Genomic DNA, 22,596 nt, shown 5'->3' with positions numbered 1-22,596 from the left:
CTCTGTGAAGCAGTGGGGACCTTGCTAAACCATGTGCCGATATGAATCAATCAAATATGTTTAACGGGATGTTCAGATGCTCATTAATAGGCCACTTTTTGTGATTGATTACTTTGGTGTGGGTTCTGAACTCTGCTTTTTATATACGGTATTCTCCACTGTCAAAGGCATACGTTACCTCCCTAAAAAATGAAAGGGGGGAGGGGAGTCCCTGCATCTTATACGGGGAATGCAGGGAGTTATTGATTGGGGGCTAGGGGAGCGGAGGGCAAAGGTTAATGCACTGGGGGCAGAAGTTGACACAATGGGGACAAAAAAAGACACGTGGGGACAGGAGGGGACACACTGGAGACAGATGGGGACAGAAGGGGACCCACTGGGAACAGAAAGGGACACACTGGGGACAGAAGTAAGCACACATGGAACGAAGGAGGAAACAATCATTTGGGCAGAACATCTACAAGACGCTCCTGGAACATGGACGTACTAGGTTTAGTATTTATAAATATATTTTTTCCCTGGTTTTTGCCATCTAAACCTAGGTACATCTTATTCCGGAGCATAGTTTATCAGTTATATCCCTGTTCTATTTAATTGTTAATTCATTAATGTTTAAAAAGGCTGTGTTACTCTGTGTCATTAAACTGACATATAAGATCGATGTTGCTTCTTTGTGGCAAGAACAGTACCTGACTACCTGTTATCTGATGCCATACCTCCCAACTTTTTGAGATGAGAAAGAGGGACACTTTAAGACGCACCCCTGCACCACCTCTAACCACGCCCCTCAGCGTGCATATCACAAATAATTCAGAATCAAAAGATGTAGTTTTATCATTCAAACTACACAGTTCCTTTCTATCATTGTTCGGTTTTTTTTTAATTTTATCATTTGAAAATGAGAAAAACTCTCAATTTAATTGATGGGAATAAAGTTTAGAGGCAGTTGAACACATTTTTCAGTTGAAAAATACATACAATGATACAGATCTATTCATCTGTCCTGAAAGGGGGACAGATGAGGAAGAAAAAGGGAAAGAGGGATTGGGTTCTCAAAGAGGGACTGTCTCTCCAAAAAAACAGACAGTTGGGTGCTTTGCTGATGCTGCTAAGTGTTTCTGCTCAGTTACAGCAAAGTAGGAGTTTACCAAAGTGCTGAACATGCTGTGAAGCTGTCAAGACATATTTGGCACTGAATAGAACTTTTTTTTTTTTTTTTAGAAAAATAGGTTTTAAGAATGGCTTGGGGTTCCCAAACTCACAAGGTCCACCACCAAAAATGGTTATGAGCACTAACAGTGCCAGCAAACCCACACCCATTTTCTCTAATGTCATTACTAGCCCAGACCTCCTCTCCCCCTTGGTTTGCTTTGGTATTAAGGGTTTGTCCCAAAAAGATAGGAGGAATAGCAAAGCATTGCCGCAATGGGGACAGACAAAGGGGGTGGAGAGATTTTTTGGGTTGCATGCTTGTGGTTACTTCCTGCTTGCTGAAAGTCCTTGTCTGGGCATGGAGCTAGCATTGATTTACTAAAGTGCCACCTGAATGCTGTTTACTAGTCATAGTAAACAAGAAAATATCAGCCGTGTTTTAGTTCCATGACAAAAACATCGCTTGGCTGTGTGGTAACAGCCAAGACCACCTGCCTCCTGCAGCTCTGAAATGAGTCCTTTCATGCATGAGGAGACACTGTCGTCAGTTCAGTCATGCTAACATTTGTATAGCGCTTTTCTCCTGTTGGACTCAAAGGGCACACTCAAGAGGCCACCCTGCAGTGTTAGGAAGTCTTGCCCTAGGAATTCTTACTGAATAGGTACTGACCCTAGCCAGGATTTCCCATGTCAAAGGCAGAACCCTTAACCAATACACTATCCAGCCACTACTACAATTGCAAAGGTGTCCTTAACGTTTCTGGCGGTATGATTATTTCCGGATTTTAGGTTCTGAAAGCGGTGCAATTTTTTCACACGCTTTTAGATCCTAAAAATCATACTGCTAGATAGATCTGCGGCAGCCCTGCTGATTACTCCCCTCCTTTCGGGGTTATCGTTCTGAACTGTGGATTTCCGGCCCAAGCCTGACTGTTACCGCTAAGGAGCTTAATCATTTGGTATTACCTTATTGCATGATTTGTGTGTTACCTTATGTACAAACTTGATATTGAAAGCTTTGCTTGCATGTTTCACGATGGTGAGTTATCAAGTGTGCTTCTAGTAAGTTGAGTTAAAACATGCCTTATCACACTAACAATTATTGAATAATCCCCTTTCAGCAGGTCTGCCTTAATGGCAGCACTGGCCCTGCTGGTTGTCCTACTTCAAGTGATAACTGCCTGTACTTCCACTCATTTTTAGATTTGAAGTTCCTGGGTGCCTCCATGTATACATGTTTGTATACAGTAGATTAACAATAAAAATAACACTATAGCATGATAATCAAGACTTTATAATGTGACAGTAGTTTGAAAAATCCTCAAGAAAATGAAGATAAAAGATGTTTTAATAAATCCCAGTTTCCTCATTTGAAAAATAATGTACAAGGCTATTATTGTGAGTGAAAATCAGGGTCCAATGCTCCATCTATTGAAGCATTTGTTATCCAAATGTTCAATTTCCTAACAGCCCATTAAACATCATTTAGCTAAATAATGTATTCTTGGCAGTATCAATTATTTTTGAATGTTTACATTTATGAGGTCTGTAGGGCCTTTGTAATTCGAGCATGGCGTGTTTGATCATGTGATAGAACTTGGCTTAAGGGTTTCCTCTGCGCCACTAGATGTGCTTTGCTGAAGAGTGTAAGCAGTGTGCATCATAGCTTGCATTACTGCCCCAGTCTAGCCTCAGTTCTTATGCATTTAATACACTGTTTCAAAAATATCATGCTTAAAAACATTTTCTATAACAAAGCATTATAGTTTTTGTACAATAAAACGTAAAGCCATCTATTCTGCCAGTTCAGAGATTCTGACTGACTGACAGATGCCTGCTTACACTCAGCCAACCTGAACACACCCTGTTAGTCAAATGGGCATAAAGGGGGTGGTGATTACTCAACCAGCTGTTGCCCCACCTCCCTGCTGACTGACAGCCTATCATGGTGTGTGGCTGACTGGGAGGGGTTGGAGGGAGGACATGCAAGGCCGGATTTGAACTTTTTGTGCCCCTAGGCTAGAGGTGTACCGAACGGTTCGCCGGCGAACGGTTCAAGGCGAACATTGGGGGCTCGCGTTCGCCTGCGCCAGGCAAACTTTTCCGGAAGTTCGATTCGCCCCATAATGCACTATGAGGGTCAACTTTGACCCTCTGCATCACAGTCAGCAGGCACATTGTAGCCATTCAGGCTACAGTAAGCTTTGGAGCCCCACCCCCCCTTATGTAAGGCAGCCTCCGGCGGCCATTACAGTCACTCGTGTGCCTGCTAGAGAGAGGAAAGGGACAGCTGCTGCAGACTTTTTCTCTTAGGGACAGATTAGTTAGGTTCTAGGCTGCTTTGCTTGTTCCTGACTGATTAATATTGCTTTTAAAGCACCCAGCAACAGCTCTTTTCAGAGCTCAACCTGTACATTTTTTTTCTGACACTTTTGTTGCATGCACAGCCTTGCTAATTGATAGTGTGTGTGCCACTGCCAGCAGCCCAGCACATTCAGTGACTGACTGCCTGTGTGTGTGACAGGGAGCTGCACATTGTACTACCCAGTACTGCATATACCCCAGTACCTGTTGTGTTTACTTAACCCACCTCATCACTGCATATACCTAGCTTTGTGTTGAGTGAACCCAGCTCACTGCATCTAAGTCTAACTACCTGTTGTGTTGAGTGAGAACCCACCTCACTGCATCTTAAGTACCTTTACCGTATACTGTTCAGTGAACCCAGCTCACTGCATCTAACTACCCAGTACCTGTTGTGTTTACTTAACCCACATCATCACTGCATATACCTAGCGTGGTGTTGAGTGAACCCAGCTCACTGCATCTAACTACCTGTTGTGTTGAGTGTGAACCCACCTGGCCACCTCACTGCATCTAACTACCTGTTGTGTTGAGTGAGAACCCACCTCACTGCATCTTAAGTACCTTTACTGTTGAGTGAACCCAGCTCACTGCATCTAACTACCTGTTGTGTTGAGTGTGAACCCACCTGGCCACCTCACTGCATCTAACTACCTGTTGTGTTGAGTGAGAACCCACCTCACTACATCTTAAGTACCTTTACTGTTGAGTGAACCCAGCTCACTGCATCTAACTACCCAGTACCTGTTGTGTTTACTTAACCCACCTCATCACTGCATATACTTAGCCTTGTGTTGAGTGATCCCACCTCACTGCATCTTAAGTACCTTTACTGTTGAGTGAACACAGCTCACTGCATTTAACTACCCAGTACCTGTTGTGTTTACTTAACCCACCTCATCACTGCATATACCTAGCGTTGTGTTGAGTGAACCCAGCTCACTGCATCTAAGTCTAACTACCTGTTGTGTTGAGTGAGAACCCACCTCACTGCATCTTAAGTACCTTTACTGTTGAGTGAACCCAGCTCACTGCATCTAACTACCCAGTACCTGTTGTGTTTACTTAACCCACCTCATCACTGCATATACCTAGCCTTGTGTTGAGTGAACCCAGCTCACTGCATCTAATTACCTGTTGTGTTGAGTGTGAACCTACCTGGCCACCTCACTGCATCTAACTACCTGTTGTGTTGAGTGAGAACCCACCTCACTGCATCTTAAGTACCTTTACTGTTGAGTGAACCCAGCTCACTGCATCTAACTACCTGTTGTGTTGAGTGAGAACCCACCTCACTGCATATAGCTAGCATACCCCCGAGATGGACAAAATGGACAAACCAGGTAGAGGAAGAGGTAGAGGCAGACCCAGAGGAAGGCCACCAGGCACCGGCAGGTTTGTGGCTGTGCGAGGTGGTGTTGCTGTGATTTCATGCGGACCTGCCCCAAAATACAGTGCTCAGAAGAAGGCACGTGGCATCACTTCCCAAAATCGTGAGGAGGTGATTGAGTATTTAACACAGAACACCTCATCTCCCGCAGCCACCAGCGCTAAAACAAGCACCACATCCGCTGCATTTGACACTTCGCAGGAGTTATTTGGTGGTGGTGGTGAAATCACTGATTCCCAGCCACTACTGCAACAACAACAAGAAGGCGCAGGTACACCACCTCATACGTCTGAGTTAGGTGGGGATAGTATGGACGTAACGTGTGTGGATGGGGATGATGGTGGACCACCTGAAGTTGGTGCACTTGAGGAGGTGTCTGAGGAAAGCGCAGCTGGCCAGGAGGATTATGATGACGATTATACGGATACCACATATGTTTCCGGTAGAGGAGATGACCAGGGGGACAGTTCAGAGGAGGAGTCAGAGAGGAGTAGGAGGAGACGACTCCATGATAGAAGCAGAGGGAGCTCATCCTCACTCAGAAACAGCTGGGGGCAGTGTCCGGTGCCATGTATCGCCAGCTATGGCCAGGGAGCACACATGCCCTTCAACGTCAGCTGCTGCTGATGCCACCGTAGCGCCATCACCCCAGGGGGCCTCAGCGGTTTGGAAATGTTTTCACGTGTGTGTCTCAGATCGGAGCAAAGCCATCTGTTGTCTCTGCCAGCAAAAATTGAGCCGTGGAAAGGCCAACTCTCACGTAGGGACAAGTGCCTTACGAAGGCACCTGGAGAGAAGGCACAAACAGCTATGGCAAGAACACCTGAGGAAAAGAAGCACCCCTCAAAAGACAAGCAGCGGAGAACAACCGTGGCAGCCGTCACAGGGGGCTTCTGCTGCTCCACGTTCCCATGGTATTGTTCGTGGCTGGGGGGGAGGAAGAATGGATACACTTTTAAACAATTTAAAAATACAACCATCTAAACTTTCAAACAATTTAAAAATACAACCATCTAAACTTTCAAACAATTTAAAAATACAACCATCTATCATTTTCAAAAAATTTAAAAAAAGGGCAAAAAAACTTGCCCTCCGTAAAACATTCTTGGCAAATGCTTTCGACTTGGTTTGTCTTCCGCTGGCTCAAGGGTCCATCTGACCACAGATGCCTGGTCTGCAAAGCACGGTCAGGGCAGCTACAGCATGGGTCTCAGCAGGTTCCCACTTCGGGCCGCAATCCAACCTTCATTCCCCGCGGTGACAATGGCACACTTGCCCTCCATAACGGATTCCCGTTAAAGGATTTAAAGTTAATTCATTTCAAATACACAGCAGGGCCTCGAAAGTCCGCCTCCTGTATTGTTATTTTTGATCACTACCTCGGGGCGGGCGTGCATGCCTACCTGCTGCCCTCCTTGGATGTGTAGTGGTAGCCGTTTCTCAGGCTCCACACCGGATTCCATCCCTCATTTCCCGGCCATTACCCAGGGGCACAAATGACAGACTTGCCCGCCTCCATATGATTCTCGTGAAAGGAATGTGGTGTCATCTTTGCCCGCCATAACTGGTTCTCGTTAAAGGATTTAAAGTACATTCATTTCAAATACACAGCAGGGCCTCAAAAGTCCGCCTCCTGTATTGTTATTTTTGGTCACTACCTCGGGGCGGGCGTGCATGCCTACCTGCTGCCCTCCTTGGATGTGTGGTGGTAGCCGTTTCTCAGGCTCCACACCGGATTCCATCCCTCATTCCCCGGCCATTACCCGGGGTCACAATGGCAGACTTGCCCGCCTCCACAGGATTCTCATTGTAGCGGTACTGAACAAGTACACAGCAAGTAGAAAATGTAAATTAAAAACAAAACGTAAGCTTTTTAACAATGCCATGGAAAGTTGAGAAGGAAGTCACACATTACCTGACATCACTGAGTGAGGAAGAGCAATCACGCCATGTTGCGCAGTAGTCCAGCATGGCCGTCACTACACAAACAGCTGTTTGCGGTGCGTTACACAGTGAGTTTGGTGTGTCAGTGTGAAGCAGTACTCTAATTACACTCCCTGTTTGATGTATACACATGCAAGATGTTTGAAAGCACTTTAGGCCTGCAATTTAGCATTCAATGTGATTTCTGCCCTTAAAACGCTGCTTTGCGTCACATCCAGATTTTTCACCGGGACTTTTGGCATGTATCCCACTCCGCCATGCCCCCCTCCAGGTGTTAGACCCCTTGAAACATCTTTTCCATCACTTTTGTGGCCAGCATAATTTTTTCTATTTTTCAAAGTTCGCCTCCCCATTGAAGTCTATTGCGGTTCGCGAATTTTTCCGCGAACCGAACCTTCTGCGGAAGTTCGCGAACCCGGTTCGCAAACCGAAAATCGGAGGCTCGCGACATCTCTACTTAGGCCAAGCATCTTGTGGCTCTCCTTTCTTCTGCAGGTGCACCCTTCCCTTTTCATGTGCAACCCCCTCTTCTATGTGTATCATTCAGCAGCCCCTCTTTTTTCACGAACAGCTCCCGTGGGCATCCGTTTCTTTTTTCCATGCATTGCTCCCCATTTTCAGCCTCCTCATTTCTATGTAGCAGCTCCTCTCTTATCTTCAGATGCCCCATTGGGCTGCTGCCACCTAAGGCCCAGGCCTTTGTGGCCTGGTCCTGAGGACATGAGGAGGTACCCGGAGACTGCTGACAAAGATTGAGAAGCTGGGAGTTTGGGGGGATGGGGTGGCACATTGTAAAGTGTAAGCAATCACTACCCAGAGGGATTGCTTATGAGCAATATCAGTGCAAGGACTTAGTAATTGAAGTCTTTCACCTTCAAGTGTTAGCATACTTACTGTATACGTAATGGGAATTTAGGCTTTTATGAAAAAAAAAATCAGTGCAGATATATGAGAGTAATTTCAGTTGTGAGCCTTCAGCTTAGTATGACAATGCTCACAAGGCAGAATGTGATTACATCCTTCAAGGGTAGCGAGCAGCCCTGATCTGAGCACATGCAATCACAGTCTCCTGCTCATCAGGAGCTGTGCCCAGCTCCACTGAAATGAATGGGGAAGCAATGCATGCACATTCACATTCCCTATTCACAGCCAAGGACTGCATTGCTTTGGTGGGCAGTTTGCCACATCATGTATCCATTAAACAGGAAGCAGCCTGCAGTGTGATGTGTGGCAATAATTTGCACATATGTTTTTTTATAAAATAAAATACAGAGTAGTAAGGCTTGGAGAAGCTTGCTTTTAACAAAAAGAAAACAAAAAACAAAACACATCAAGTGTCTCCAAGCCTTATAACCCCTTTTGTTTCAGGCATACAGGCTTGGGGTCCATCCCCTGGAAAATACCAGCACACATGGTTCTTTACAGTAAGGAGGTGGGGGTACAAACATCATCCTCTCCATTCAAAATACCCCCGCCCAATGTTAAGAACAAGAGACTACTCCCCACCTCTGGTGCCCTGAAGGAGGTACAGTTTAAGTGTAATAGTATAGGGGATACTTCTGTGGTTATGGAAATGACCATGAATAAAAAGGGAGCCTCCCAGATAATTTGGTCAAATAAGTCACTAGTGGTGATCTTTCATTAATACTTTAGACTTAAAGTGAACCGAGCACCATTTTTAACACCCAGTGCAGCTCTATAGCAAATTAAAAATGCATTCTAAAAATGTGGTTTATTATTAAAAAACCTTTTGTTTTACCTCATCTTTTTACATTTATGGGTTAAAATACACACTTCTTGCGTCCGTGAAAGGACCTGCAGACGGAGATCAACAGATGATGGAAGGCTGATAAAATCACCTCATTAGACTTAATTGACCACAAACAAACCCTGAGCCGTCCCCATTGTACTTCAAACAGAAAACATAAGATGAACTTGAAGAATTTCACACCTAGCCTGGATAAGACATTGTAAAAGCAGCAGGAGTTTTTGAACTCCTGAAAAATGGCAGCCCTTTCAGCTATTTGAAGCCAGGAGCTGCTTAGATCACTTTAACTACTTAAAGACCACTCCACGCCAGAGGGCGTGGTCGGGGCGGCAGCCCCAGGACCGCCTAACGCCAATTGGCGTCAAGTCCTGGGGCTGGTATTTGCAGGAGATTGTGCGCAGGCTGCACGCGCATCTCCTGCTTGAGGGGCAGAGCTCCACCCCGACTTCAGTCTTCAAGCGGCGATTGCCACTCGGGAAACTGTTAGACGGCGAAATCGCTGTCTTTACACAGTGTACAGAGCTGCAATCTGCTGCAGCGATGTACTGGGAACAGCCTTGGGACACGGCTGTCCCCCTGGGGAACTCAGAAGCGATCCGCTGTGATAGGCTGAAGCCTATCACAGCCGATCCCTGTGATAGGCAGACAGGGGGAGGGAGGAAGGGTAATTTTCATATAAAAAAAATGGTAAAAAAAAAAGACACACCAAATGTTTGTTTATAAACAAACAAACCTGGGGGACGATCAGACCCCACCAACAGAGAGCTCTGTTGGTGGGGGGAAAAGGGGGGGGGATCACTTGTGTGCTGTGTTGTGCGGCCCTACAGCTTCGTCTTAAAGCTGCAGTGGCCATTTTCACAATAATGTGCCTGGTCTTTAGGGGGGTTAATCACTGTGGTCCTCAAGTGGTTAAAATGGAGGGAGGAAAAACACCCCTAACATGAAAAAGCACTTAATGAAACAAACTTTTCTGCATCTGTAATTCTTCTGATCTTTATCTGTAATTTATGTTTACTTATTTTGTAATTCCTCTGATCTTAATCTGTATTTCTTCTGTTTTTCATTTGTATTCTTTTCATCTTCGTCTTGTTAACAATAAGAAAACAAAAAACAAAACACAGCAAGCTTCTTCAAGCCTTATAACCCCTTTTGTTTCAGGCATACAGGCTTGGGGTCCATCCCCTGGAAAATACCAGCACACATGGTTCTTTACAGTAAGGAGGTGGGGGTACAAACATCATCCTCTCTATTCAAAATACCCCCGCCCAATGTTAAGAACAAGAGACTACTCCCCACCTCTGGTGCCCTGAAGGAGGTACAGTTTAGGTGTAATAGTATAGGGGATACTTCTGTGGTTATGGAAATTACCATGAATAAAAAGGGAGCCTCCCAGATAATTTGGTTAAATAAGTCACTAGTGGTGATCTTTCATTAATACGTTAGATTTAACTACTTAAAGACCACCCCACGCCAGAGGGCGTGGTCGCGGCGGGAGCCCTAGGACCGCCTAACGCCAATTGGTGTCAAGTCCTGGGGCTGGTATTTGCAGAAGATCGCGCGTATTCTTTTCATCTTCGTCTATACATCTTCTGTCTTGTTATAGGAATGGGCTTGCTTGCAAATTTTTTTTTTAAAGTTTCTTTTTATTTACATTTATAAACATATAACATTGAAATACACACCTGTCCCTCACGCACAGGTGGGTGACAGGTACACCAAGAAATGAACATAGAGATACACTTGTTTGCAAATTTTTAAGTATACTTAAAGAGCGGGCCAGTAAAAAGGGCGCATATGGCTAATGGACAAAAAGGGAGCCGCCATAGACTGCAATGCAAAATATAGGCTATTGGGCGCCCGACAGGAAAAAAGGGCGCCTGAGAAATAGCGGTTGCAGGGATCGTGTTAACAAAAGTTTTCTTTTACAGAATAAGGTTTATTACAAATATCGTTTACAAGTTCGTTTTAACTTTGTGGTTTACTTATTTTTTTCGTTTTTAAATTTCGCTTATAGGAGCTCTTACTTATTTTTCCGTTTTTAAATTTCACTTTCAGGGCTGTAACTAGTAAATTTTCGTTTACACTTATTTTATCATTTAAAATTCGTTTTCATACGTACAGTATAATGCTTAAATATCGTGTTCAACCTTGTTCTATTGGAAATACATCGCTTTTGGTATTAACTTGTTTTTTTACACTTATAATGCGTTGATTATAGTTTTCTAATATATATAAGATTTTTAATGCGTACGTGATTGTAAGGCTATCTATTCTATTACATATATATATACCTTTTTCTATTATTAATGTATATGTGATTTTAACGCTATTTATTCTATTACAAATATATAAATTATTCTATTCATTTTATTTATAGTGACGTATTTTAAGAATTAAATATATTATTGATTATATGTGTGTAAGGGTGTTTGTGCAGTGGGGAAGGTTAGGGATAGGCATTACCAGGGGGATGGTTAGGGTTAGACATGACTAGGGGGATGGTTAGGGTTAGGCACCACCAGGGGAGATTTAGGGTTAGGCACCACCAGGGAGGTCTTAGGATTAGGCACCACCAGGGGGGTCTTAGGGTTAGGCACCACCAGGAGGGTGGTTAGGGTTAGGCACCACCAGGGGAGTGGTTAGGTTTAGGCACCACCATGGGGGTGGTTAGGGTTAGGCACCACAAGGGGGGTCTTAGGGTTAGGAACCACCAGGGGGTTCTTAGGGTTAGGCACCACCAGGGGGGCGGTTAGGGTTCGGCACCACCAGGGGGGTCTAGGGGTTAGGGATAGGTACAGGGATGGTTGGTTCTGTGTGAGAGTAGGGAAAGGTATAGTTACAGTACAATATACACCATCAGGGGGGTGGTTAGGGCTAGGCACCACCAGGTGGGATGGTTAGGGACCACCAGGGGGGGGGTGGTTAGGGTTAGGCACCATCAGGGGGGGTGGTTAGGCACCACCAGGGGTGTCTTAGGGTTAGGCACCACCAAGGGGGATGGTTAGGGTTAGGCACCACCAGGGGGTCTAGGGGTTAGGGATAGGTACAGGGAGGGTTCTGTGTGAGAGTAGGGATAGGTATAGTTACAGTACAATATTTGTAATATACACAATTTATAAAATTATGTATATTTACACAAATGAGGGGGGGGGGTTATCTAGGGGTTAGGGATAGGGAGAGCCTACAGTTAGGTATAATTGCAGTAAAATACCTGTGTATTACAAGTGTAAATATCGTTTTTTGTTATAGACGCTATTTGACGTTTCATTTCCGAATTCGTTTGTTGTTATAGACTGTATTTTGCTGTTTCATTTCCGTTTATTGAACCGATTTAGCACTATATTTTCGTTTATAAGCTATAAACGAAAAATATTGTTTTACATTACAACTTATAATTTCAGCTATATCCCACGCCCTTCTTTCCAGGCGCCCTTTTTTGATACACGCCTTAAAAAGACAGTGAAGCGTAAAAAAAATTATGATATAATGATTTGTATGAGTAGTACAGCTAAGAAATAAAACATTAGGAGCAGAGACATAAGTCTAATATTGTTCCCAGTACAGGAAGTGTTAAGAAACTCCAGTTTTTATCTATGGAAAAGAGCCATTGAGCTCCACTACTTGCAAATATTAGAGTATGATGCAATGTTATAAAAAAAAAACAAAAAACTATATAACTGAAAATAAAAATATGAGAATATTTTCTTTGCTACTAATGTTCTAGTAATTTTCTGTACTACACAACCAATTAATTATTAGAGATGGCCCGAACGGATCGCATGCAAACTTATTTGCGCAAACTTTGGTGGTTCACGTTCACGGTGAACCGCGAACTATATGCGAGTTCGACCCGCCCCCTATACTACATCATTAGGGTCAACTTTGACCCTTTACATCACAGTTAGCAGACACATGGTAGCCAATCTGGCTGCACTTCCTCCTGGAGCCCCCCCCCCCTTATAAAACGCAGGCAGCATCAGCCTTTTCACTCACTTGTGTGGCTGCAGTAATTAGAGAAGGGAGAGAACCTGGCTGCTGACATAGGGAAAGCTTAGTTAGGCTCTTGTGTTGGGCTTGTTAGGTTGCTCCTTCTTTCTGATACTTATTGCTAAAAAGCACTCCTCATCCTCAACAGCTCTTTTGAGAGCTAATGTTATTCTTGTGATCTATTTTTGTGTGTGTGTGTGTGTGTGTCCCACAGACACCTGTGTTGCATATACAGCCCTGTCAGTCAGTCGCAGCTGCTGGACCTTGGCCCCTTGGTAATTCCTACTGTGCTACTGCCAGGCCCAGCACATTCAGTGACGACCTGTGTGTGTGACAGCTGCACATTTGTAATACCAATCACTGCATACCCACCTGTTCAGTGCACCTACCTACCTACGTGAGCGCACGCAGTTTTATATACCACCAGTCGCTGCCCCTGTTCACAGTACCTGTGTGTGTGACAGCTGCACATTTGTAATACTAGTGTCCGGCTCCATGTATCGCCACCTATGGACAGCCAGCCAACATGCCCTTCAACGTCAGCTGCTGATGCCACCATAGTGCCATCACCCCAGTGGGGCTCGGCGGTTTGGAAAAATTTTTTGTGTGTCTGCCTCAGATCAGAGCAATGCCATCTGTTCTCTCTGCCACCAAAAATTGAGCCGTGGAAAGGCCAACAGCCGCGTAGGGAAAACTGCCTTACGAAGGCACATGGAGAAAAGGCACAAACTGCAATGGGAAGACCACCTGAGGAAAAGCAGCACACAAAAGAAAAGCCACCCTTCTTCTCCTCTTCCTCCTTCAGGTGCATCATCTTCAGTCGCTTTCTCCATTGCACATTCACAATCACAGCCACCCTCCTCCACTCCACCTCTCACCTTGAGCGGTTCCTGCTCCTCTGCACACAGCAGTAGCAAGGTGTCCGTGAGGGAAATCTTTGAGCGGAAGAAGCCAATGTCTGCCAGTCACCCCCTTGCCCGGCGTCTGACAGCTGGCGTGGCGGAATGGCGGAACTGTTAGCTTGCCAGCTGTTACCATACCAGCTGGTGGACTCTGAGGCCTTCCGAAAATTTGTGGCCATTTGGACACTGCAGTGGAAGATACCAGACCGCAATTATTTCTCAAAAAAGGCAATACCCAAACTGTACCATAAAGTTTAAAGGCAAGTGGTGTCATCTCTAGCACACAGCGTTGGGTCAAGGGTCCATATGACCACGGATGCCTGGTCTGCCAAGCACGGTTAGGGCAGGTACATTACTTACACAGCCCATTGGGTCAACCTGGTGACCGCTGGCAAGCAGGGAGTACGTGGCTGTGCAGCAGACCTAGTTGTGACACCTCCATGGCTTGCAGACAGGCCTCCTGCCACCTCCTCTCCTCCTGCTACATACTCTTTGCTGTCATTCTCCTACTCCTCCTTGGCTGAGTGGCAGTTTAACTCTACTGGTGCTGGGATCTCCTCTCCAGCTACACAGCCCCAGCTCCCCAGGGCCTATGCTCCCCAGGTACGACAGTGTCACGCCATCTTAGACATGTCTTGTCTCAAAGAGAGTCACACTGGAGCAGCTCTCCTGCTGCTCTGAACAAACAGGTGGATCACTGGCTGACCCCGCACCAACTGGAGATTGGTAACGGGGTGTGTGACAACGGCAGCAATCTCATTTCGGCTTTGAATTTGGGAAAGTTGACACGTACCCTGCATGGCACATGTGCTGAATCTCATAATTCAGAGATTTGTGTGTAAGTACCCAGGCTTACAGGATGTCCTGAAGCCGTCCAGGAAGGTGTGTGGGCATTTCAGGCAGTCTTACACGGCCATGGCAAGCTTTGCCAATATTCAGCGGAAAAACAACTTGCTGGTGAGACGCTTGATTTGCGATAGCCCAACTTGCTGGAATTCAACACTCCTGATGTTCAACCGCCTGCTACAACAGGAGAAAGCCGTCAAACAGTATCTCTACAACTACAGTCAAAGGAAGGACATGCTCTGGGGAGATGGGGATGTTCTGGCCAAAGTACTGGACACTCATGTGAATGCCTGCAGGCTCATGCGGCTGTTTGAGGAGGTGACAAACCTGGTGAGTCGCAGTGAATGCGCCATCAGCGACTTGATCCCATATGTTTTCTTCCTGGAGTGTGCCATGCGTAGAGTGGTGGATCAAGCTGTGGAGGAGCATGAACAGGAACAGGAGAAAGAGTTGTGGGATCAATTCTCAGCAGAAGCAGATGATTCCTCAACACCTGCGGCAGCACAGAGGGAGGAGGAGGAGGAAGAGTCGTGTGGGGAAGACAAGTCAGATGATGAGGAAGGTGGGTTTTTTTTGGGGAGGTGGAGGTGGAAGAACAACTGCAGCAGGCGTGGCAGGGGGCTTGTGCTGCTCAACTTTCCCGTGGTATTGTTCGTGGCTGGGCAGAGGAGGAGAACTTATCTGACACCACTGAGGAAGAGCAAGAGGAGATGGATAGTACGTTTGCATCCAAATTTGTGCAGATGGCGTATTTCATGCAGTCGAGCCTGTTGAGGGACCCCCGTATAAAAATTTTTTCAAGGGGAATGAGCTGTACTGGGTGGCCACGCTACTAGATGCACGGTATAAGCACAAAGTGGCGGAGATGTTTCCAAATCACCAGAAGGCAGAAAGGATGCAGCACTTGCAGAACAAGCTGGCAACTATGCTTTACAGTGCGTTTAAGGGTGATGTCACAGCACAACGGAATAAAGGTACCACTGCCAGTAATCATTCTCCCATGTCTTTGCAGGCAAGGACAGGATGCTCTAGCGATCTCATGGTGATGTCGGACATGCGGACATTCTTTAGTCCAACGTCTCACCTTAGCCCTTCTGGATCCTCCCTTCACCAATGCTTCGACCGGCAGGTAGCCGAAGTGTGGATGTAGACACTGTGAGCAGCGATGAACCCCTGGACTACTGGGTGCGCAGGCTTGCCCTTTGGCCAGAGTTGTCCCAATTTGCCATCCAACTTCTGTCTTGCCCTGCCTCAAGCGTCCTGTCAGAAAGGACCTTCAGCGCAGCTGGAGGCATTTTCACTAAGAAGAGAAGTCGCCTAGGTCACAAAAGTGTTCAGTACCTCACCTTAATCAAAATGAATGAGGCATGGACCCCGGGGGGCTACTGCCCGCCCGAAGACTAAGTCAGTCCCCACACACAGCATCTCTGCCTGCACGCCGTGTGACTGCCTGCCCCATGACTAAGTAGGTCCCCAGACAGCATCTCTGCCTGCAGGCCGCTTGACTGCCTTCTCCACCACCACCAACAGGGTCCAGGTCTCCAGGCGGATTCCTGATTTTTTTAATGTTGCTGCTAGCAGTGGCTGCTATAATAATTTTTCTGGTGCGTGTACATGCCTGCCTAATTTTTCTGGCTACACTGCAGCTGCAACAACAAAACAAAAGGCATGTACATGTGTCAATTCCCCTTCGTGATCGTTACCTTGCCGCGGTGAAGTGGCTTGCGTATCACAATGAAGCAATGACCGCCGGCTATATGAGTGTCTTGGGGGGGGGGGGGGGGGCGCACACCCAAGATAATAAGGTTGTTGCTTTATTGTGGACAGACCAAAATGGACAGTCGCTATTCTGTCATTGTGCTACCTCAGCCCGGCGACCATATGGGCTTGAAAACCGCCATGGCCTGCACTCTCGCCATGGAGTGCACCAGTCCAGCACGGCCATCACTACACAAACAGCTGTGTGCGGTGCGTTACACAGTAAGTTTGGGCTGTCAGTGTGAAGCAGTACTCTAATTACACTCCCTGATTGATGTATACACATGCAAGATGTTTTAAAGCACTTTAGGCCTCCAATTTAGCATGCAATGTGATTTCTGCCCTTAAAACGCTGCTTTGCGTCCAATCCAGATTTTTACCCGGGACTATTGGCATGTATCCCACTCCGCCATGCAAAAACTCAGATGTTAGACCCCTTGAAACACCTTTTCCATCACTTTTCTGGCCAGCATAAGTGTTTCTAGCTTTCAAAGTTCACCTTCCCATTGAAGTCTATTGCGGTTCGCAAAAGTTCGCACGAACCAAACTTTTTGCGGAGGTTCGCGTTCGAGGTTTGCGAACTGAAAATCGGAGGTTCGAGCCATCTCTATTCATTATATCATAATTTTTTTTTCACTTCAGTGTCTCTTTAAGTATACATTTATATTAGTGTCATGTTATAAGCTAGGACATTAAACACTGTGACAATAACACTATGACAATAACATGTGCTGCTTTGCTTTCTGTGACTTTAGTTTTGATATAGCATTAAATTTATACCATATGTGTACTTATGGCAGTTTAATTTCTTCCTCTGTAGGGTCGACTCGTGTGATAGACAACACAAGTAAATACACATCTAGGCTAAATCTACTGCTTAATTAGACATTTCATTATAAAAGAATTATCCCAGCATTTCCTTTAATACATGACGTTGGCCTGTCTCTCATATTCATCTGTAATGGTCCCCGCCTGCTGGGAAACTGTAGAAACAAGACTGAGCATTGTAATACCTGTGTTGTGTCTCCTGCAATCCAGCTGGTCAACACTCTATTAATTGCTGCTTCTTCGCCAACGCATCTGAGCGTATTCCAGACAGACAATAAATCCTAATTAACCTAACCGAAGGAATTCTCAGATACCTGGATTGTCACTTCTGCCGCTACCAGGGAAACTGTTTAATAACTACATCTGTTTAACACAAAGCACATAGCTAAGCTATAATGTATGGAAACTCATAGTAAGTGACTGAACCACCGAGAGCATCTCTACAGATCATTACATGGCAAGTGGGACATGTAGCAAGTGCCAGAGATCAGCTAGCTACAAAGCCTTGTCAGTGCATAAGAAACCTCTATGATAGAACAGTCACTGGTTATTTGGATTATCATAGATCCATATGTGGTTCTTGTCTAAACAAATCACCGTTCTACCAAAAAGATGAAACAAACTCTGTAAAAGTAGAATGTTTCCCATGAGTGTCACTCTAGTAAACATTTTGGCTTCAGGGAACCAGCTGTGGCACTGTGCTGACCCATTATGCAGCCACTGGGGCTGGACGCTTGTTTGGGAATGTATGACACACTGACAGCTCTCTAAAACTCATCTTACTAATGAATATTCTCTTTTTGACAGGCTCTTGTTGGATTTTTCCATGCTGAAGGACAGGGGTTACCACTGGACATCTTGCGGAATGGAGATTACCGGGTGACTGACTCTAATTACTGTCTCCACAGCATGATAGTCAGGGCTTTGGAGGCATTCTCACCTCCTGCTAAAATTCATGTTTCCTCTGAGCCAAAAGCATCTGTACTGTATACTCTGTTTTCCAGCTCCAAACCCTTGTTTGTATTAGAATATACCCTTAAGTAAAAAAAAAAATTTTGGGGGGGGTGCAAAGATCAAAGCACATCAAAGCAGAACTTCATGCACCAATTAAAAGTATTTTTTTTTTCAAATCTACACTATATGCAAACACAACAGAACAAAATCAACAGAAATATTTAATGTTGTTGCTCTTCAGATAGCAGTTGTGCGACCACTTGGCTGGTCTTCCTTCTAGCTCGGCACCATGGACAGTAACTTCATCTTGCAAGTATTCAGTTATTTAGGCTAACTAGCTCCAGCACCATGGGGAGTAACTTCATCCTGCAAGTAGGCTAACTAGCTCCATCACCATGGACGGTAACTTTCTCTTGCAAGTATTCAGTTATTTAGGCTAACTAGATCCAGCACCATGGGGAGTAACTTCATCCTGCAAGTATTCACTTATGTAGGCTAACTAGATCCAGCACCATGGGGAGTAACTTCATCCTGCAAGTAGGCTAACTAGCTCCATCACCATGGACGGTAACTTTCTCTTGCAAGTATTCAGTTATTTAGGCTAACTAGCTCCAACACCATGAAAAGTAACTTCATCCTGCAAGTATTCAGTTATTTAGACTAACTAGATCCAGCCCCATGGACAGTAACTCCATCCTGCAAGTATTCAGTTATTTAGGCTAACTAGATCCAGCACCATGGACAGTAAATTCATCTTGCAAGTATTCAGTTATTTAGGCTAACTAGATCCAGCCCCATGGACAGTAACTCCATCCTGCAAGTATTCAGTTATTTAGGCTAACTAGATCCAGCACCATGGGGAGTAACTTCATCCTGCAAGTAGGCTAACTAGCTCCATCACCATGGACGGTAACTTTCTCTTGCAAGTATTCAGTTATTTAGGCTAACTAGCTCCAACACCATGAAAAGTAACTTCATCTTGCAAGTATTCAGTTATTTAGGCTAACTAGATCCAGCACCATGAAAAGTAACTTCATCCTGCAAGTATTCAATAATAATACAATAATACAATAACATTTCTATAGCGCTTTTCTCCCATAGGACTCAAAGCGCTTAGGCTCTCTCAGATTCAGTAATTAGTAGGATGAAGTATTCACACAACAAAAGTTATATTTCTGCAAATGCCAGACTGAACAGGTGGGTTTTCAGTCTGGATTTAAACACGTCCAGGGATGGGGCTGTCCGGATCTGTTGAGGTAAGGAGTTCCAAAATGTAGGGGCAGCATGACAGAAGGCTCTGGGACCAAAAGTTTCCAAGTGGACTCTGGGTATGACTAAATTATTAGAACCTGTGGATCTGAGAATGCGGGGATTGCTACGCAGCTGTAACATATCTTTCATGTATCCAGGGCCTAGATTATTCAGGGATTTAAATGTCAGTAGGCCGATCTTGAATAGGACCCTCCATTCTATAGGTAGCCAGTGAAGGGAATGCAGGACTGGCGTTATGTGGCAGTGACGGGGTTGGTTGGTTAGCAGTCTGGCAGCAGTATTCTGTATCAGCTGTAGGCGGTACAAGACCTTTTTTGGAAGGCCAGTGTAGAGAGCATTGCAGTAGTCCAGTCGGGATGTGATGAAGGCATGGACTAAGGTTGGCAGTTATTTAGGCTAACTAGATCCAGCACCATGGACAGTAAATTCATCTTGCAAGTATTCAGTTATTTAGGCTAACTAGATCCAGCACCATGGACAGTAACTCCATCCTGCAAGTATTCACTTATGTAGGCTAACTAGATCCAGCACCATGGGGAGTAACTTCATCCTGCAAGTAGGCTAACTAGCTCCATCACCATGGATGGTAACTTTCTCTTGCAAGTATTCAGTTATTTAGGCTAACTAGCTCCAACACCATGAAAAGTAACTTCATCCTGCAAGTATTCAGTTATTTAGGCTAACTAGATCCAGCACCATGAAAAGTAACTTCATCCTGCAAGTATTCAGTTATTTAGGCTAACTAGATCCAGCACCATGGACAGTAAAGTCATCTTCCAAGTATTCAGTTATTTAGGCTAACTAGATCCAGCACCATGGACAGTAACTCCATCCTGCAAAAGTAATCAGTTATGTAGGCTAACTAGTATCAGGTTAGAAAAGTCATCACTACACCTTGAAGAACTTGATAATGCATTAAATAAGTGTCCAACATGTATGTCAGTAGACAACAGCATATGTACAGCATACTACATTTGTGAAAGGTAACCACACCTGTAATTAATTACACAATCATGTGTAATTTTGCTTTCAGTACATAAAAGTATTTGTATCTTTTCCCCAGTTTATTGCAAATGTGCGGCTGTTAGTTAAATATTCAATACAAAAAATACATTAAAAATTTGGTCCATCAGCCAGTTAACTGGCCAGCTTCCCTGCTCCCGACACAGTTTTTTGGCAGTTGGACAGAGCAATTGCCATTCACTAAGTGCTTTTGAAAATAAATAAATCCCTGAGAATCTCCCCATGAAGAGATGGACTAGTTCAAAATCTGTCGCTTCTGTCAGATTTCAGCAACATAGGAGAAAAGTAATGTATGGTCCATTTTACTCTGAAAAAAAAACATACTTCTTATCTGTTTATGTTTTCATATATTTTAAATTTTAAATATTTTCGCCATAGTGCCCCTTTAAAGGGATACTGTAGGGGCGTCGGGGGAAAATGAGCTGAACTTACCCGGGGCTTCTAATGGTCCCCCGCAGACATCCTGTGTTGGCGCAGTCACTCCCCGATGCTCCGGCCCCGCCTCCGGTTCACTTCTGGAATTTCTGACTTTAAAGTCAGAAAACTACTCCGCCTGCGTTGCCGTGTCCTCGATCCCGCTGATGGCACCAGGAGCATACTGCGCAGACACAGACCATACTGGGCTTCTGCTATACACTCCTGGTGACATCAGCGGGATCGAGGACACGGCAACGCAGGCGCAGTGGTTTTCTGACTTTAAAGTCAGAAATTCCAGAATTGAACTGGAGGCGGGGCCGGAGCATCGGTGAGTGGCTGCGCCAACACAGGATGTCTGCGGGGGACCATTAGAAGCCCCGGGTAAGTTCAGCTAATTTTCCCCCGACCCCCCTACAGTATCCCTTTAAGGTTAGCGGTTTCATTTGCATGCAATTTTTTTACACGTAATCTGCAAATTTCACATTACAATTACGATGCATAATTGCGAATTACGATGTGCAATTACAAATGGGCGTAATTTCTGCCCACCACTATTTGTCAGCTATTGCAGTTACATGCACAATTTCAAAACTTGGTACACAATGTAAAATATAGTTTACCATTAGTACAAATTAGTACAAATTATGAAGATATACAAATCATGTGCAAGTAGTGCAAAGAGAGACAACATTGCAACCTTGTTTTTTTTTCTCTGAATTAGAATTTCAAGCAAAACTGAATTCAAATTTCATGCTGGGACAGAGGAATGTTTTCTATTGTGTCCTATCACCTTTATTCTAGCAAAACTTTGTGCCACTGCTGTGCAGTGAAAAACAAGCTGATTGGGCCTCCAACTATTTAGCCTAATGCATACATTATTTCTATTCCATCCAATTCAGTGAGAATTGTGTATGAGAGAAAAAAAAAACAGTTGGCAGCATTCAGGGATGTAACTATGTATGTATCATGCCCCACCACCTGCAAAACTTTTACCCCCCCCTTACTACACCTAGATTAACACATCTCTCCCCCCCCCCCCCCCAATATACTGAAATGCACACATACCGTACATTATTCCAAAGCCTGTTCAGTGTCTATGCAAGGTGCACATATTTGAACCTTGAGCATGGTGTAAACAAGGATCCTTATCTCCGCTAACAACCTCTCACCCCATTTAGATGTTCTGTTTCACTTAAGGCATCTTAATGACATGTAATTATGCTTGAAAAAAAATCTGTGTTTTCCCTTTTTGATGTTGCATGTATATAGCTGTCTGTACCATCAGCCTGCAAACTAACAGGATGTAAGCCTGACGAAGGCAGCAAGGCCGAAAGCTTGCTTATTCTTATTCTTTTTAGTTACCCAATAAATGGTATCATCCTGATTTAAAACTTCTTATATTTGCACATGTAATCTATAAAGCGAGTTAGGATAACATAAACCATTACAACAAAGAGGTGTTAAGTGTTAACATGTCCGTACATTTGTATGAACAGTGAGTGCGCATGTAGTATCATTGTGCAATGCAATGTGTGTAGTGTGAGCACTACCTTGTGATTCTTCCAGTCAGTGCAGCATTATATTACCTATCAATTTTAATGAACATAACTAGTGTAACTTAATGACAGTATGTTTGTGTAGGCTGACGTTCCTCTTTAATATTGTGTCTATATGATGGATTGTTTACCTAAACTGAGTCCATCTGTACTGACTGCTTGCTCCATGTATGACAACCTCTGTTAATGTTTGTACTACACATTTTTTTTTACTTTAGATCGATTAATAACTTTATTTTTCTTTCAGTTTCTGGAGGAAGAGCTACGCTTAAATAGATGTTCAACAACCGAACTTATAGAGAAATACTACATGGACAATATGAAGGAGCAGGTAATTATGTATATCAGCATGTTGACCAGGGCAAGTCAGGTATGGTGGAGAGAAAAGGTCAGTCATTTGTGAGTGTGATGGTCAGTAATACAGCGAAATACCTT

The 22,596-nt window shown here is 44.5% G+C and overlaps 1 protein-coding gene across 3 annotated transcripts in view; it reads left to right on the top strand.

Annotated features, from left to right (window-relative positions):
• BAIAP3 (BAI1 associated protein 3) overlaps window positions 1-22,596 on the top strand; it is a 317,725-nt gene that overhangs the window by 256,155 nt on the left and 38,974 nt on the right. For all 3 annotated transcript variants that reach the window (XM_068244533.1, XM_068244531.1, XM_068244534.1), the window contains 2 exons: window positions 17,747-17,818; window positions 22,409-22,492. In XM_068244533.1, coding sequence (XP_068100634.1) covers window positions 17,747-17,818; window positions 22,409-22,492 — 156 coding nt within the window. The remainder of the gene's footprint in view (window positions 1-17,746; window positions 17,819-22,408; window positions 22,493-22,596) is intronic.

This window comes from Hyperolius riggenbachi, chromosome 7, assembly GCF_040937935.1.
Source record: "Hyperolius riggenbachi isolate aHypRig1 chromosome 7, aHypRig1.pri, whole genome shotgun sequence".
Classification (NCBI taxonomy): domain Eukaryota; kingdom Metazoa; phylum Chordata; class Amphibia; order Anura; family Hyperoliidae; genus Hyperolius; species Hyperolius riggenbachi.
Note: the sequence above shows the minus strand (reverse complement) of the source record. Positions and strands in the feature narration are given on the sequence as shown.